Source organism: Cupressus sempervirens, chromosome 5 (genome assembly GCF_028749045.1).
Source record: "Cupressus sempervirens isolate cs-2001-9-10 chromosome 5, ASM2874904v1, whole genome shotgun sequence".
NCBI classification, from domain to species: domain Eukaryota; kingdom Viridiplantae; phylum Streptophyta; class Pinopsida; order Cupressales; family Cupressaceae; genus Cupressus; species Cupressus sempervirens.
The window spans coordinates 299,504,058-299,523,651 of NC_143122.1; the positions used below are offsets into that span (position 1 = coordinate 299,504,058).

At 29.4% G+C, this 19,594-nt stretch overlaps 1 protein-coding gene across 1 annotated transcript; it reads left to right on the forward strand.

Moving 5' to 3' along the window:
* The first annotated feature begins 15,172 nt into the window (after positions 1–15,172).
* Positions 15,173–17,766, forward strand: LOC149555764 (uncharacterized). Its single transcript, XM_089829518.1, has 2 exons — positions 15,173–17,208; positions 17,673–17,766. Exons 1-2 carry the CDS (start codon positions 15,173–15,175, stop codon positions 17,764–17,766), a joined length of 2,130 nt encoding a protein of 709 aa, XP_089685644.1.
* Positions 17,767–19,594: the final 1,828 nt, after the last annotated feature.

Below are 19,594 nucleotides of genomic sequence, written 5' to 3' on the forward strand. Positions count from 1 at the left end.
TTAGAAAAATAAAAATTGTCAATAAAAGTACTTGCATCTAATTGATTGAAATAAAAAATAATGATCGCATGAATTCTAAAAATTATTACAATAGTACTTATTCTATTAGCAAATTAAAGTAAAAGTTTGGTTGGGAATAAAACTTTTATATAGTGGAGACTCATTTTTCTAAAAAATATTACAATGGTACTTATCCTATTAGCAAATTAAAGTAAAAGTTTGGTTGGGAATAAAGTTTTAATATAATGGGACTCATTTTTCTCAAGCCAAAAAAAGAAAGTTTATGCAAATAAAAAATTTATGTACTTATATTCAAAATACTACATATTTAGAATGCTTTAATTATATAAAATATGTTTATCTTTTAAAACTTTAATTTTATCAGTAAATGCAATTGTATGGCCTACCACAAATACAACAAGTGCCACGTAATGGCATGTACTTCCCGTCAGTTTTAAAATTATTTATGATATAATTTTAATTTATTTTATTGTATATAAATAGGCTTTTGAGATTCATTAATAAGTTGTTAAAATAAATTTTTAAATAATTTGAAATTGTTTATGTCAAGTCATATTATTGTTATTAGTGTACATGTTTTGGAAAAAAATTGATTGATATATTAATTTTTGTAAGTAGAATTATTAAGAATATTTTATTAGAAATTATGTAGTTGTTGTATATTTTACAAATTTAAAGTTTTACATTTAATCATAGAACTTTTAAAATAGGCTTTGTAACTATCAAAATATATGTTTTTTTTTAAATAACTATTTTGAGTTAACAAGAGTGCATTTTAAACAAATTTACTAACCATTTAGAGTTAACAAGAGTAGCACGATTACTAACCATTCTGATTGATAAGTCTAAAGGCAGGGTTGAGGGCTCAACTTAGTAATGGAAGGTGATTAAAGAACTATGGCTAGGATGTTTCTCCTTTTTAGTTGTTGAGGCTTACCAGCTTCCCTGATGATTGTATGCATTTTTACTATTTTTATGGAACTTGTAATCATTTAATTTGAAGCAAGTTGACTGGGGTATGCCCCTTTTATGATGTAATAATAAAGGACTTTGGTCCCGAGCTAGACTGGAGGTTTTCTTCTCCGTTCTTTCCTACCAGTGCCCATTTGAACGGAGAGACGCTAATGTAAATTAGTAATTTTATTAATGAATATAATCAAGGCCTTGGCTATTTACCGATCAAAAAAAAAAAGACTAAAACTTGAAACTAGAATAGAGATTATTAACCTAAAGTAATTAAAGTTTACATGCAGGAGTATTCTATACTTATAACACCCAAATATTTTAGCCAATCAAATTGCATTAAAATGATTTTAATAATTTAAGAAATTAAAAAATTCACATTTATACTTTAGAAAAATAAAAATTGTCAATGAAAGTACTTGCATCTAATTGATTGAAATAAAAAATAATGATCGCATAAATTCTAAAAATTATTACAATAGTACTTATTCTATTAGCAAATTAAAGTAAAAGTTTGGTTGGGAATAAAACTTTTATATAGTGGAGACTCATTTTTCTAAAAAATATTACAATGGTACTTATCCTATTAGCAAATTAAAGTAAAGGTTTGGTTGGGAATAAAGTTTTCATATAATGGGACTCATTTTTCTCAAGCCAAAAAAAGAAAGTTTATGCAAATAAAAAAGTTATGTACTTATATTCAAAATACTACATATTTACAATGCTTTAATTATATAAAATATGTTTATCTTTTAAAACTTTAATTTTATCAGTAAATGCAATTGTATGGCCTACCACAAATACAACAAGTGCCACGTAATGACATGTACTTCCCGTCAGTTTTAAAATTATTTATGATATAATTTTAATTTATTTTATTGTATATAAATAGGCTTTTGAGATTCATTAATAAGTTGTTAAAATAAATTTTTAAATAATTTGAAATTGTTTATGTCAAGTCATATTATTGTTATTAGTGTACATGTTTTGGAAAAAAATTGATTGATATATTAATTTGTGTAAGTAGAATTATTAAGAATATTTTATTGGAAATTATGTAGTTGTTGTATATTTTACAAATTTAAAGTTTTACATTTAATCATAGAACTTTTAAAATAGCCTTTGTAACTATCAAAATATATGTTTTTTTTTAAATAACTATTTTGAGTTAACAAGAGTGCATTTTAAACAAATTTACTAACCATTTAGAGTTAACAAGAGTAGCACGATTACTAACCATTCTGATTGATAAGTCTAAAGGCGGGGTTGAGCACTCAACTTAGTAATGGAAGGTGATTAAAGAACTATGGCTAGGATGTTTCTCCTTTTTAGTTGTTGAGGCTTACTAGTTTCCCTGATGATTGTATGCATTTTTACTGTTTTTATGGAACTTGTAATCATTTAATTCGAAGCAAGTTGACTGGGGTATGCCCCTTTTATTATGTAATAATAAAAGGACTTTGGTCTCGAGCTAGACTGGAGGTTTTCTTCTCCGTTCTTTCCTACCAGTGCCCATTTGAACGGAGAGACGCTGATGTAAATTAGTAATTTTATTAATGAATATAATCAAGGCCTTGGTTGTTTATCGATCAAAAAAAAAAAGACTAAAACTTGAAACTAGAATAGAGATTATTAACCTAAAGTAATTAAAGTTTACATGTAGGAGTATTCTATACTTATAACACCCAAATATTTTAGCCAATCAAATTGCATTAAAATGATATTAATAATTTAAGAAATTAAAAAATTCACATTTATACTTTAGAAAAATAAAAATTGTCAATAAAAGTACTTGCATCTAATTGATTGAAATAAAAAATAATGATCGCATAAATTCTAAAAATTATTACAATAGTACTTATTCTATTAGCAAATTAAAGTAAAAGTTTGGTTGGGAATAAAACTTTTATATAGTGGAGACTCATTTTTCTAAAAAATATTACAATGGTACTTATCCTATTAGCAAATTAAAGTAAAAGTTTGGTTGGGAATAAAGTTTTCATATAATGGGACTCATTTTACTCAAGCCAAAAAAAGAAAGTTTATGCAAATAAAAAAGTTATGTACTTATATTCAAAATACTACATATTTAGAATGCTTTAATTATATAAAATATGTTTATCTTTTAAAACTTTAATTTTATCAGTAAATGCAATTGTATGGCCTACCACAAATACAACAAGTGCCACGTAATGGCATGTACTTCCCGTTAGTTTTAAAATTATTTATGATATAATTTTAATTTATTTTATTGTATATAAATAGGCTTTTGAGATTCATTAATAAGTTGTTAAAATAAATTTTTAAATAATTTGAAATTGTTTATGTCAAGTCATATTATTGTTATTAGTGTACATGTTTTGGAAAAAAATTGATTGATATATTAATTTGTGTAAGTAGAATTATTAAGAATATTTTATTGGAAATTATGTAGTTATTGTATATTTTACAAATTTAAAGTTTTACATTTAATCATAGAACTTTTAAAATAGGCTTTGTAACTATCAAAATATATGTTTTTTTTTAAATAACTATTTTGAGTTAAAAAGAGTGCATTTTAAACAAATTTCCTAACCATTTAGAGTTAACAAGAGTAGCACGATTACTAACCATTCTGATTGATAAGTCTAAAGGCAGGGTTGAGCGCTCAACTTATTAATGGAAGGTGATTAAAGAACTATGGCTAGGATGTTTCTCCTTTTTAGTTGTTGAGGCTTACCAGTTTCCTTGATGATTGTATGCATTTTTACTATTTTTATGGAACTTGTAATCATTTAATTCGAAGCAAGTTGACTAGGGTATGCCCCTTTTATGATGTAATAATAAAGGACTTTGGTCCCGAGCTAGACTGGAGGTTTTCTTCTCCGTTCTTTCCTACCAGTGCCCATTTGAACGGAGAGACGTTGATGTAAATTAGTAATTTTATTAATGAATATAATCAAGGCCTTAGCTGTTTACCGATCAAAAAAAAAAAGACTAAAACTTGAAACTAGAATAGAGATTATTAACCTAAAGTAATTAAAGTTTACATGTAGGAGTATTCTATACTTATAACACCCAAATATTTTAGCCAATCAAATTGCATTAAAATGATTTTAATAATTTAAGAAATTAAAAAATTCACATTTATACTTTAGAAAAATAAAAATTGTCAATAAAAGTACTTGCATCTAATTGATTGAAATAAAAAATAATGATCACATAAATTCTAAAAATTATTACAATAGTACTTATTCTATTAGCAAATTAAAGTAAAAGTTTGGTTGGGAATAAAACTTTTATATAGTGGAGACTCATTTTTCTAAAAAATATTACAATGGTACTTATCCTATTAGCAAATTAAAGTAAAAGTTTGGTTGGGAATAAAGTTTTCATATAATGGGACTCATTTTTCTCAAGCCAAAAAAAGAAAGTTTATGCAAATAAAAAAGTTATGTACTTATATTCAAAATACTACATATTTAGAATGCTTTAATTATATAAAATATGTTTATCTTTTAAAACTTTAATTTTATCAGTAAATGCAATTGTATGGCCTACCACAAATACAACGAGTGCCACATAATGGCATGTACTTCTCGTCAATTTTTAAATTATTTATGATATAATTTTAATTTATTTTATTGTATATAAATAGGCTTTTGAGATTCATTAATAAGTTGTGAAAATAAATTTTTAAATAATTTGAAATTGTTTATGTCAAGTCATATTATTGTCATTAGTGTACATGTTTTGGAAAAAAATTGATTGATATATTAATTTGTGTAAGTAGAATTATTAAGAATATTTTATTGAAAATTATGTAGTTGTTGTATATTTTACAAATTTAAAGTTTTACATTTAATCATAGAACTTTTAAAATAGCCTTTGTAACTATCAAAATATATGTTTTTTTTAAAATAACTATTTTGAGTTAACAAGAGTGCATTTTAAACAAATTTACTAACCATTTAGAGTTAACAAGAGTAGCACGATTACTAACCATTCTGATTGATAAGTCTAAAGGCAGGGTTGAGCGCTCAACTTAGTAATGGAAGGTGATTAAAGAACTATGGCTAGGATGTTTCTCCTTTTTAGTTGTTGAGGCTTACCAGTTTCCCTGATGATTGTATGCATTTTTACTATTTTTATGGAACTTTTAATCATTTAATTCGAAGCAAGTTGACTGGGGTATGCCCCTTTTATGATGTAATAATAAAGGACTTTGGTCCCGAGCTAGACTGGAGGTTTTCTTCTCCGTTCTTTCCTACCAGTGCCCATTTGAACGGAGAGACGCTGATGTAAATTAGTAATTTTATTAATGAATATAATCAAGGCCTTGGCTGTTTACCGATCAAAAAAAAAAAGACTAAAACTTGAAACTAGAATAGAGATTATTAACCTAAAGTAATTAAAGTTTACATGTAGGAGTATTCTATACTTATAACACCAAAATATTTTAGCCAATCAAATTGCATTAAAATTATTTTAATAATTTAAGAAATTAAAAAATTCACATTTATACTTTAGAAAAATAAAAATTGTCAATAAAAGTACTTGCATCTAATTGATTGAAATAAAAAATAATGATCGCATAAATTCTAAAAATTATTACAATAGTACTTATTCTATTAGCAAATTAAAGTAAAAGTTTGGTTGGGAATAAAACTTTTATATAGTAGAGACTCATTTTTCTAAAAAATATTACAATGGTACTTATCCTATTAGCAAATTAAAGTAAAAGTTTGGTTGGGAATAAAGTTTTCATATAATGGGACTCATTTTTCTCAAGCCAAAAAAAGAAAGTTTATGCAAATAAAAAATTTATGTACTTATATTCAAAATACTACATATTTAGAATGCTTTAATTATATAAAATATGTTTATCTTTTAAAACTTTAATTTTATCAATAAATGCAATTGTATGGCCTACCACAAATACAACAAGTGCCACGTAATGGCATGTACTTCCCGTCAGTTTTAAAATTATTTATGATATAATTTTAGTTTATTTTATTGTATATAAATAGGCTTTTGAGATTCATTAATAAGTTGTTAAAATAAATTTTTAAATAATTTGAAATTGTTTATGTCAAGTCATATTATTGTTATTAGTGTACATGTTTTGGAAAAAAATTGATTGATATATTAATTTGTGTAATTAGAATTATTAAGAATATTTTATTGGAAATTATGTAGTTGTTGTATATTTTACAAATTTAAAGTTTTACATTTAATCATAGAACTATTAAAATAGGCTTTGTAACTATCAAAATATATGGTTTTTTTTTAAATAACTATTTTGAGTTAACAAGAGTGCATTTTAAACAAATTTACTAACCATTTAGAGTTAACAAGAGTAGCACAATTACTAACCATTCTAATTGATAAGTCTAAAGGCAGGGTTGACCGCTCAACTTAGTAATGGAAGGTGATTAAAGAACTGTGGCTAGGATGTTTCTCCTTTTTAGTTGTTGAGGCTTACTAGTTTCCCTGATGATTGTATGCATTTTTACTATTTTTATGGAACTTGTAATCATTTAATTCGAAGCAAGTTGACTGGGGTATGCTCCTTTTATGATGTAATAATAAAGGACTTTGGTCCCGAGCTAGACTAGAGGTTTTCTTCTCCGTTCTTTCCTACCAATGCCCATTTGAACGGAGAGACGCTGATGTAAATTAGTAATTTTATTAATGAATATAATCAAGGCCTTGGCTATTTATCGATCAAAAAAAAAAAGACTCAAACTTGAAACTAGAATAGAGATTATTAACCTAAAGTAATTAAAGTTTACATGTAGGAGTATTCTATACTTATAACACCCAAATATTTTAGCCAATCAAATTGCATTAAAATGATTTTAATAATTTAAGAAATTAAAAAATTCACATGTATACTTTAGAAAAATAAAAATTGTCAATAAAAGTACTTGCATCTAATTGATTGAAATAAAAAATAATGATCGCATAAATTCTAAAAATTATTACAATAGTACTTATTCTATTAGCAAATTAAAGTAAAAGTTTGGTTGGGAATAAAACTTTTATATAGTGGAGACTCATTTTTCTAAAAAATATTACAATGGTACTTATCCTATTAGCAAATTAAAGTAAAAGTTTGGTTGGGAATAAAGTTTTCATATAATGGGACTCATTTTTCTCAAGCCAAAAAAAGAAAGTTTATGCAAATAAAAAATTTATGTACTTATATTCAAAATACTACATATTTAGAATGCTTTAATTATATAAAATATGTTTATCTTTTAAAACTTTAATTTTATCAGTAAATGCAATTGTATAGCCTACCACAAATACAACAAGTGCCACGTAATGGCATGTACTTCCCGTCAATTTTAAAATTATTTATGATATAATTTTAATTTATTTTATTGTATATAAATAGGCTTTTGAGATTCATTAATAAGTTGTTAAAATAAATTTTTAAATAATTTGAAATTGTTTATGTCAATTTATATTATTGTTATTAGTGTACATGTTTTGGAAAAATATTGATTGATATATTAATTTGTGTAAGTAGAATTATTAAGAATATTTTATTGGAAATTATGTAGTTGTATATTTTACAAATTTAAAGTTTTACATTTAATCATAGAACTTTTAAAATAGGCTTTGTAACTATCAAAATATATGTTTTTTTTTAAATAACTATTTTGAGTTAACAAGAGTGCATTTTAAACAAATTTACTAACCATTTAGAGTTAACAAGAGTAGCACGATTACTAACCATTCTGATTGATAAGTCTAAAGGCAGGGTTGAGCGCTCAACTTAGTAATGGAAGGTGATTAAAGAACTATGGCTAGGATGTTTCTCCTTTTTAGTTGTTGAGGCTTACCAGTTTCCCTGATGATTGTATGCATTTTTACTATTTTTATGGAACTTGTAATCATTTAATTCGAAGCAAGTTGACTGGGGTATGCCCCTTTTATGATGTAATAATAAAGGACTTTGGTCCCGAGCTAGACTGGAGGTTTTCTTCTCCGTTCTTTCCTACCAGTGCCCATTTGAACGGAGAGACGCTGATGTAAATTAGTAATTTTATTAATGAATATAATCAAGGCCTTGGCTGTTTACCGATCAAAAAAAAAAAGACTAAAACTTGAAACTAGATTAGAGATTATTAACCTAAAGTAATTAAAGTTTACATGTAGGAGTATTCTATACTTATAACACCCAAATATTTTAGCCAATCAAATTGCATTAAAATGATTTTAATAATTTAAGAAATTAAAAAATTCACATTTATACTTTAGAAAAATAAAAATAGTCAATAAAAGTACTTGCATCTAATTGATTGAAATAAAAAATAATGATCGCATAAATTCTAAAAATTATTACAATAGTACTTATTCTATTAGCAAATTAAAGTAAAAGTTTGGTTGGGAATAAAACTTTTATATAGTGGAGACTCATTTTTCTAAAAAATATTACAATGGTACTTATCCTATGAGCAAATTAAAGTAAAAGTTTGGTTGGGAATAAAGTTTTCATATAATGGGACTCATTTTTCTCAAGCCAAAAAAAGAAAGTTTATGCAAATAAAAAAGTTATGTACTTATATTCAAAATACTACATATTTACAATGCTTTAATTATATAAAATATGTTTATCTTTTAAAACTTTAATTTTATCAGTAAATGCAATTGTGTAGCCTACCACAAATACAACAAGTGCCACGTAATGGCATGTACTTCCCGTCAGTTTTAAAATTATTCATGATATAATTTTAATTTATTTTATTGTATATAAATAGGCTTTTGAGATTCATTAATAAGTTGTTAAAATAAATTTTTAAATAATTTGAAATTGTTTGTGTCAAGTCATATTATTGTTATTAGTGTACATGTTTTGGGAAAAATTTGATTGATATATTAATTTGTGTAAGTAGAATTATTAAGAATATTTTATTGGAAATTATGTAGTTGTTGTATATTTTACAAATTTAAAGTTTTACATTTAATCATAGAACTATTAAAATAGGCTTTGTAACTATCAAAATATATGTTTTTTTTTTTTTAAATAACTATTTTGAGTTAACAAGAGTGCATTTTAAACAAATTTATAATCAGTTAGAATCATAAATATTAAAATATATATTTGAAATTTTTGTTGCGGTTTAACTTATATTTTCTTCAATAAAGCATACATTTTCAATATATCTATGAAAAAACAAATACATCATACTTTTAAATAATAGATAAATGCAATTAAGTTTATTTACAATGTTACATATTTATATTTATAAATAATTTCTTAAAATTTCACCGTTAAAAATGCACCATGATGGAGTTCCAAATAAAGGGGTCTTATAAGACCAAATAATTTGAACCAATTATATTTGAAATAAATTATTTTTAAGAACATATTTAATTAATTAAAAAATTGAAACTTTAGACATATTGAAATGAAATAAAAATACTTCATTGTAATTGGTTCATTTGTGCAAAACTAGTCATGTAAACTGAATACAATAGTACTAGCCTACGTCAAGTACAATAAAGTTAAAAATATCTCATCTATACTATGTAAATATTAAAATTGTAAATGAAATTAAAAATAAAGAAGTTGTGATTGGTCCTCACAATGTGTTTTAATCACTAGTGTAAACATGAATTCTAAAAAGTATTTCAATTGTACTTATCCTATTAGCAAGCAAATTAAAGTTAAAGTTTGGTTGGGAATAAAGCTTTCATATACTGGGGACTCATTTTTCTCAAACCATAAAAATTTGAAAAAAAAAATTGATGCAAATAAAAGAAGTTATTTACCTTATATTCAAAATACTTCATATTTAAAATGTTTCAATTATATAAAATATGTTAATCTTTTACATATTATCTTTGAAACTTTAATTTTATCTGTAATTGCAATTGTATAGCTACCACAAATACAATAAAAATTGAATATGTCATCTATACTATATAAATATAAAATTTGTAAATAAAATAAAAAATAAGGAAGTTGTGATTAGTCTTCACAATGTGTTTTCATGAATTCTAAAAAGTATTACAATAGTACTTATCCTATTCGCAAATTAAAGTAAAAGTTACGTTAGGACTAAAGCTTTCATATAGTGGGGACTCTTTTTTTCAAGCCATAAAATTTTGAGAAAAAAAAGTTGATGCAAATAAAAGAAATTATGTACCTTATATTCAAAATACTTCATATTTAAAATAATTCAACCATATAAAACATATTTATCTTTTGCATATTATCTTTGAAACAAAATAAGAATAATAATTTAAAATAAAAGTTGTTAAATTTAAAACAAAAATAATTGTATAATTAAATATTTATTTAAAAATAAAGACTTTTTTGTTTTAAAAAAATCTCATATTTAAAAAACCACTTAAAATTAACAACTCAATCTCTTTGATACTGAAAATAGGAAAAATCACTAAAATTAAAAAATAAAATTGAAGTCCATTCTGTATATTTTAATAAATTAAATTTAAACTTGTTTTCTTTGTTATTATTATAAATTATAGAAATTACCGATTTGAAAAAGCATCTTACCACTATCATGATGAACTAGGAATGCGCTGACAAAGATGCTACCAATTCAAATCAAGAGAAGAAAGAAGAAAATCCTTTGGAAATGGATAATTTTTTCTTGTAAGTTCTTTTTTACTTTGAGCCATTCTAAATTTCAGCCATTTTTGTGTATAATTAATGAGCATATAAGGATTTTAAAGAAAACAAATTATTGATAAATTGCAAAACTGTATGATGTACATGTAGAATAACAGAAATTATAACTTCGTAAACATGAACACTTCTACAATTTTAGAGCACACAAATACAGCAGTTGCTTTTGTTGATTTGTTTTATTTTTTTATAAATAATTTAGAGAGATTTTTTTGGATAATGTATAGAATAATATATACTTTGAAGTCTCTATTCTTTAATTATATATTTTATTCAGTCTATTTCCAACTCATTATTCGAAATTTCTAAAATGTGTAGTACTAGTAATATAAAATTGGTTGTATTTTATTATAATGATTGAAACACTAGTACAAGAAATAGTAACTTTGAATGTTTAATCTTTTAATAAGAATGTTTTGATGAATATAACAATAATTCTGTTTTTTCAATTTTTATAAAAAGTTTAGTATTTTAAAAAAAATTCTAATTTAGAATTTTGTTTTAATATTCTATGTTTATGTTCTATATAGAAAGATTGTGAATACTCACAACTTCAAACCTTAATTCTAAATAGTTGATTCATATCAACAAAAGAAAAATGGTGAAAAGCAATATAGGGGAAACTAGTCAATCTAATAGCCAACCACACATTTAGTCTTGGATGCTAATTGGTCTATCGGTGCAAAAGTACTAGTTTTTGGCTGTGTGGCTATTGGGGCTTCTTGGTGGTGGGTATTCGATGATCATACCATTTTGCACTCTACGAATTCTACAAAGAGCACTCATCTATAGAAGTTCACCGAAAAAAACAGCAAATATATTATGATGAGCTTGGGTGGCATCCATATAGAAAGTCTTAAGTTCCACTCTGACTTACCCAAAAATATATATATATACCATTTAAGTTAAAGATTTATACCATTAAAGTTAAAGATTTAAAGATATATAAAGTTGATTTAACCTAGATTGATAAGAACAATTACCCACACATGTAGTCTTGGATGCTAATTGGTCTATTGGTGCAAAAGTACTAGTTTTTGGGTGTGTGGCTATTGGGGCTTCTTGGTGGTGGGTATCTGACGATCATACCACTTTGCACTCTACGAATTCTACAAAGAGCACTCATCTATAGAAGTTCACTAAAAAAAATAGCAAATTTATTATGATGAGCTTGGGTGGCATCCGTATAGGAAGTCTTAAGTTCCACTCTGACTTACCCAAAAATATATATATATATACCATTTAAGTTAAAGATTTATACCATTAAAGTTAAAGATTTAAAGATATATAAAGTTGATTTAACCTAGATTGATAAGAACAATTACCCACACATGTAGTCTTGGATGCTAATTGGTCTATTGGTGCAAAAGTACTAGTTTTTGGGTGTATGGCTATTGGGGCTTCTTGGTGGTGGGTATCCGACAATCATACCACTTTGCACTCTACGAATTCTACAAAGAGCACTCATATATAGAAGTTCACTGAAAAAAATAGCAAATTTATTATGATAAGCTTGGGTGGCATTCGTATAGGAAGTCTTAAGTTCCACTCTGACTTACCCAAAAATATATATACATACCATTTAAGTTAAAGATTTATACCATTAAAGTTAAAGATTTAAGGATATATAAAGTTGATTTAACCTAGATTGATAAGAACAATTACCCACACATGTAGTCTTGGATGCTAATTGGTCTATCGGTGCAAAAGTACTAGTTTTTGGGTGTGTGGCTATTGGGGCTTCTTGGTGGTGGGTATCCGACGATCATACCACTTTGCACTCTACGAATTCTACAAAGAGCACTCATCTATAGAAGTTCACCGAAAAAAATAGCAAATTTATTATGATGAGCTTGGGTGGCGTCCGTATAGGAAGTCTTAAGTTCCACTCTGACTTACCCAAAAATATATATATATATACCATTTAAGTTAAAGGTTTATGCCATTAAAGTTAAAGATTTAAAGATATATAAAGTTGATTTAACCTAGATTGATAAGAACAATTACCCACACATGTAGTCTTGGATGCTAATTGGTCTATTGGTGCAAAAGTACTAGTTTTTGGGTGTGTGGCTATTGGGGCTTCTTGGTGGTGGGTATCCGACGATCATACCACTTTGCACTCTACGAATTCTACAAAGAGCACTCATCTATAGAAGTTCACCGAAAAAAATAGCAAATTTATTATGATGACCTTGGGTGGCATCCGTATAGGAAGTCTTAAGTTCCACTCTGACTTACCCAAAAATATATATATATATATATACCATTTAACTTAAAGATTTATACCATTAAAGTTAAAGATTTAAAGATATATAAAGTTGATTTAACCTAGATTGATAAGAACAATTACCCACACATGTAATCTTGGATGCTAATTGGTCTATTGGTGCAAAAGTACTAGTTTTTGGGTGTATGGCTATTGGGGCTTCTTGGTGGTGGGTATCTGACGATCATACCACTTTGCACTCTACGAATTCTACAAAGAGCACTCATCTATAGAAGTTCATTGAAAAAAATAGCAAATTTATTATGATAAGCTTGGGTGGCATTCGTATAGGAAGTCTTAAGTTCCACTCTAACTTACCCAAAAATATATATACATACCATTTAAGTTAAAGATTTATACCATTAAAGTTAAAGATTTAAAGATATATAAAGTTGATTTAACCTAGATTGATAAGAACAATTACCCACACATGTAGTCTTGGATGCTAATTGGTCTATCGGTGCAAAAGTACTAGTTTTTGGGTGTGTGGCTGTTGGGGCTTCTTGGTGGTGGGTATCCGACGATCATACCACTTTGCACTCTACGAATTCTACAAAGAGCACTCATCTATAGAAGTTCACCGAAAAAAATAGCAAATTTATTATGATGAGCTTGGGTGGCGTCCGTATAGGAAGTCTTAAGTTCCACTCTGACTTACCCAAATATATATATATATATATACCATTTAAGTTAAAGATTTATGCCATTAAAGTTAAAGATTTAAAGATATATAAAGTTGATTTAACCTAGATTGATAAGAACAATTACCCACACATGTAGTCTTGGATGCTAATTGGTCTATTGGTGCAAAAGTACTAGTTTTTGGGTGTATGGCTATTGGGGCTTCTTGGTGGTGGGTATCCGATGATCATACCACTTTGCACTCTACGAATTCTACAAAGAGCACTCATCTATAGAAGTTCACTGAAAAAAATAACAAATTTATTATGATGAGCTTGGGTGGCATCCATATAGGAAGTCTTAAGTTCCACTCTGACTTACCCAAAAATATATATATATATACCATTTAAGTTAAAGATTTATGCCATTAAAGTTAAAGATTTAAAGATATATAAAGTTGATTTAACCTAGATTGATAAGAACAATTACCCACACATGTAGTCTTGCATGTTAATTGGTCTATTGGTGCAAAAGTACTAGTTTTTGGGTGTATGGCTATTGGGGCTTCTTGGTGGTGGTTATCTGACAATCATACCACTTTGCACTCTACGAATTCTACAAAGAGCACTCATCTATAGAAGTTCACCGAAAAAAACAGCAAATTTATTATGATGAGCTTGGGTGGCATTCGTATAGGAAGTCTTAAGTTCCACTCTGACTTACCCAAAAATATATATACATACCATTTAAGTTAAAGATTTATACCATTAAAGTTAAAGATTTAAAGATATATAAAGTTGATTTAACCTAGATTGATAAGAACAATTACCCACACATGTAGTCTTGGATGCTAATTGGTCTATCGGTGCAAAAGTACTAGTTTTTGGGTGTGTGGCTATTGGGGCTTCTTGGTGGTGGGTATCCGACGATCATACCACTTTGCACTCTACGAATTCTACAAAGAGCACTCATCTATAGAAGTTCACCGAAAAAAACAGCAAATTTATTATGATGAGCTTAGGTGGCGTCCGTACAGGAAGTCTTAAGTTCCACTCTGACTTACCCAAAAATATATATATACCATTTAAGTTAAAGATTTATACCATTAAAGTTAAAGATTTAAAGATATATAAAGTTGATTTAACCTAGATTGATAAGAACAATTACCCACACATGTAGTCTTGGATGCTAATTGGTCTATTGGTGCAAAAGTACTAGTTTTTGGGTGTGTGGCTATTGGGGCTTCTTGGTGGTGGGTATCCGAAGATCATACCACTTTGCACTCTACGAATTCTACAAAGAGCACTCATCTATAGAAGTTCACCGAAAAAACAGCAAATTTATTATGATGAGCTTGGGTGGCATCCGTATAAGAAGTCTTAAGTTCCACTCTGACTTACTAATATATGTGACCTGGCACACTTTACCCAAATATATATATATATATATATGTGTGTGTTAAAGAAAGTTAATTGAACCTAGATTGATAAGAACAATTACTTTTTAAAAATGCGTGTCAAATTGGTGAGTATACTTCATAACGAAAATCTAATCTAGACCCAATTTCTTAAAAGAGATAAAACTTGCTCCAGCGTAGGTTGGATTGTGAATCGCGTCCAATTTGGAGGAGTCTTTGGGAGTTGAAAAAGGAGATGGAGGTGAAGCAGGACGTGCAATGGAGGAGTTCTGTGCAACACAGCATAGCAGATCTTGCATCGAGGGTTTCAGTGGATTGGATGATCAACTGCGCAGTTTTGTTGAGCATGATGCTGCAACTCCTCCTCGCTTTAGGCGGTGCTTTCAGATTCCGCACTTCAAATTCGGCATTACTCTTGGTTATCTGGTTGGCTTACATGTCTGCGGACGCTGTGGCCATCTATGCACTCGGTGCCATGGCGCACAATCAACGTTATTCAGTTTTCGGAATATGGGCTCCCATATTGCTCTCGCATTTGGGTGGACCTGACACCATCACAGCATATTCCAGCCAAGACAATGAGCTATGGTTAAGACATCTGCTCAACATGTTGTTCCAGGTCTCAGTGGCGGTTTACGTTGTCTATTCATCTGAATTAAGAGGGCAAATGCTAGCCACGGCGCTGCTTCTGTTAACTGTTGGAGCCTCCAAGTACGCTGAAAGGACCATGGCCTTGAGATCCTCCAGTTTCTCGCAGATTGTGAACACTGCTAATCCCATTAACATCTATATGGCTGATGTAATGCATGAGGAACCATCTCATTATCTAGTCGTGGGACTGAAGCAGTGGACAAGGTCGAGGAGGACTGATCAGCTGGTAACCATTAATGATGTTTGGAATTCTGTGCCTCAATTTTCCAGAGAGAGCTACCTGCTCTGCTTGTCTCATGCTTTATTCAAAATGATTAAGCGCAGATGTGTAGATCTGTATCTTCAAGAAAGATGTTTCAACACAACTAGAGAGTTCTTGTTTAACCAAGAATTATCTCACATCCCTTCCCCAGAGAAGATATTTACAGTCGTGGAGGCGGAGCTAAAATTTCTGTACGACTTTTTGTTCTCCAAGTCAAGTGGTACGGCGTTCAGTAAGGTTGGCACAGTAATGCGCTTGGTCAACATTTGTCTGCTGGGAATAACTGGTTTTCTGTTTTACAGTGAATTCAGATCACACATCAGAATGGTGGAAGAAACTCTTTCTGCACAACGCACGGTAGCTTATGTGCTCCTTTCTGTTGCATTTGTTCTAGAGATTGTACAATTCTTCAGAATTTGGGCTTCGGATTGGACCATGGTGTGGTTAATCTGCGCAGGCATTCAGCATTCTCGTGGAGGGAAACGAATGGATTTATATATGGCCAAGCTAATGCAGTTTGCTATTCATATATCCAACTGGTTCCGCATGCGCTGCCCAGGTACATACTGGAAGAACCAGATATCACAATACTCTATTATCCACACCTGCTCACACATCTCTCCTTGGGTTTGGAATCTCACAAGATTTCTCCATCTCACCGGCTTTGTTACGGCCTTCTACACCCACCCAATCTCTGTCGGAATTGATTTGAAAACATATTTTGTTGAACAACTTCAACAGATATGCCCGGCAGGAAATGAAGATGTGGAAATCTGTAGGAACAGATTGACATCCTATCATGATATGAGTTTGAAAGAAAACAACTGCGAAGATTTGAGATGGACTGCAGAGCGGGATGCAGAGCGTGAACTTCTATATTGGCATATAGCGACCACAATCTGTGAGATGCAGAGAGAGGCAGAGCCCAGTTCAAGTACGCAGAATGAGGAAGTAATTAAGAGGAATGTTAGTATAAGCGGAACGTTGTCCAGATACTGCGCGTATCTTATGGTCTCCACACCCAAGCTTCTCCCTGTCCATCCAGAAATCGCAAATGTGCTGCACATGGAAGTTCACGACGAGATTGGTCGTCGTACAGACAATAGCTACAAGGGAATAATGACAGTCGACCATGATAGCGATTCTACATTTGGAAAAGGTGCAGAACTAGCTCGCCAGCTGCTGGAAAAGCCAGAGGAGCAAAGGTGGGAAGTAATCAGAGATTACTGGGGTGGACTAATAATATCTTATGCTATGATAAACTCAGCTTCCACGCACGCAGAGAGGCTTGCTGTAGGAGGTGAATTTCTAACTCAACTCTGGGCTATAGTCGGTCATATGGGAATGGGAGACCGAGTGTGAAACGACAAAAGATTTAAGAAAATTGTTGGAAGCAAACTGTTAAACTTAAGACTTGTATTTATTGAGACTAATTCTGATTTTGATTTGTGACTTTGATAATTAATCATGTTCTGTTGTGTTATTAGTCCCTGTCTTTTAAAAGGCAGAGACTAATGTTTTCGTATGAAATATAAATGATTAATCTTCTTTCAAAACTTAGAATAGAATAATATATCTATAGTTGAGAGTGTTTAACATTTTTATTTTTGACATCATTATGAATTTCTTTCTTTTTCTATTGGTGCATTCTATTTTACCAGTGGTTTAATTAATTTTCTAGGAAAGAAAAATCTAATAATAATAATAAAAATCAAAAGCGAGAAAAATGTGGAGGGGAAAAATGTGCGGCCCAGTTGGTGGTCACACGACTCAATATTAATTATGTCCGTATTTGTATTCATTCTTGCATTCAAACCTGCAGTTGGCTTCGTTGGATGCAGAGTTTAGGATTAAATGCTGGAAGTAGCTTTAATTCCCCTTTGCTAGTTTCCGAGGACAACGTGGAGATTGCTTGATCTGGTAGTTGTTTCTATTGTCTGGTTCTTTCAAAATTGGTTGTTTGTATTTGTTGGGGTGGGAAGCTCGAAAACTAGTCGGTAGGGTGATTTTATGCTGACACTAGAGATAATTTGAAATGGTTTTTTCTGTCTATGCTTTTTAAGGGTCTTTGCTATTGTATTTTCACATCTTTTGTTGAATTTGGGGTTTTTGTGTTTGGCAAAATACGAGGGGATTTCTATTTAGGGTTCATTTTCAAGTCTGAAACATCTGTCAGTGGGTGGTCAGATCTCTGGAGAAGTTTTTTATATAGGTAAATTTTAATTCGACTTTTTAAATGCACAATTATTGTTCTGTTTTAGAATGAGTTGTCTGAAACATGGTTGTGGCTGCAATCTTAGAATAAGTTTCTCTGAAATTGTAGTCTGACTCTGTGTGAGAATTTTTTCTGTTGTAAGAGTATTTTTAGGAGGGTTTTGTGGGCAAAGGGCTTTGAAGCATTTAATTAAGATGTTTTGATTTTCATTTGGCTATAAGTTCTGGGTGCTATTGAGTTTTAAAAATATATTTATTAATATGTTAAGAATTTTTTGATATGCTGGGGGGTTAAATGTATACCTGAGAATCCATCACATTTTCAGGATTCGATAGCATTCAAAGCTAGTTGTCATGAATTTTGCTAGGTGGGTATTTTTTAGAAAAAGATTTAACTCATTGGGTTGCGTCTGGTTTAAGGTATTTTGTTTACTTTTCATGAATGAATACCTGCACTTGTGCAGCACAAATTGTTTTCCATAATCTTATCCAGAATGTTGAAAGCTTCTTTTGGGAACATTTTTTATTCATATTTTCTTTATGAACAATGAGAAATTTATTTATTTATTTCGTCTGCAGAATATTCATCCTAGCAATTGGATTTTTGTTGTTGTTTTGTGTCTTTTGCCAATACTCTCTTTCTCTTCAAAGGTTAAGAATCAAAATTTTGCCTATAAAAGAAATCATAGTTATGGCAATGGCTGTAATGTCTTTGGACTCAAGTTCTGAGGAGAAGAGTCAGAACCCTCTACACTCAAATGTTTATTCTGCTTATGCCAACTCCCTTCCTTTCTTCCCCCGGACTCATGCTCTCCAGATATCTTCAACAAACCCCATTTTCTGGACTTGACATTAGTCAGCTTTTTTTGTTCATGTTTCAATAGTGGTGCATGTCAACTATTTATTACATTAGTGTATATCAACAGCCAATATTCTTAGAATCTGATCATAATCAGTAGCAGCAGTGGAACGTAAAGTATAACCAAAATATTTTGAATCGAGCAGCAAGTTTCAAACACAAGTATTTTTAAAAGTTAAAATTTATGAATTATGTTGTTTAGTCACTCCAAGTAATATATAAATAGAAAAATCTGTTAGATAAAAGTTAATTTTGTCAAAGGTGCAACTGTTCCCACAACCACTGTGTTTGTGGCGACTATCGCACTGCCACCAAATTGATGTCTGAGATAGTTAGAAGAGAGATTATTGTTAGGGATATAAATTGTTTCCATCATTTTAATGATAGATTATGTTCTTGTGGAGATTTTTGGTGATGGTTTTTTGCCAAAGTTTTCTGGTCTAACTACAATTTTTGGTCAAAAAATTGGTTCAAACAATTCTCTAGGAAAAAAAATAAACTTTTTCGAGTTGTTTGAACTTAGTTTTTCCCTGTGCAGTTTCAGATTTCTTCAACTTATTTTCTAAGTTGTAATTGCTCTGTTTCAAACTGAAGAAAAAGAATTGTACTGAGTAGTATGTTGAGGATATTTTGGTTGCTCTGCTAACCCAAGGTCTTGGCTTTTTAATGTG

What these genes read in the sequence shown, in the direction of transcription:
- LOC149555764 (XM_089829518.1), top strand. Translation starts at nt 15,173, where the DNA reads ATGGAGGTGAAGCAGGACGTGCAATGGAGGAGTTCTGTGCAACACAGC. An exon ending in ATGGGAATGGGAGACCGAGT is followed by an intron (nt 17,209 to 17,672) that starts GTGAAACGACAA and finishes TCAAACCTGCAG; the next exon opens with TTGGCTTCGTTGGATGCAGA.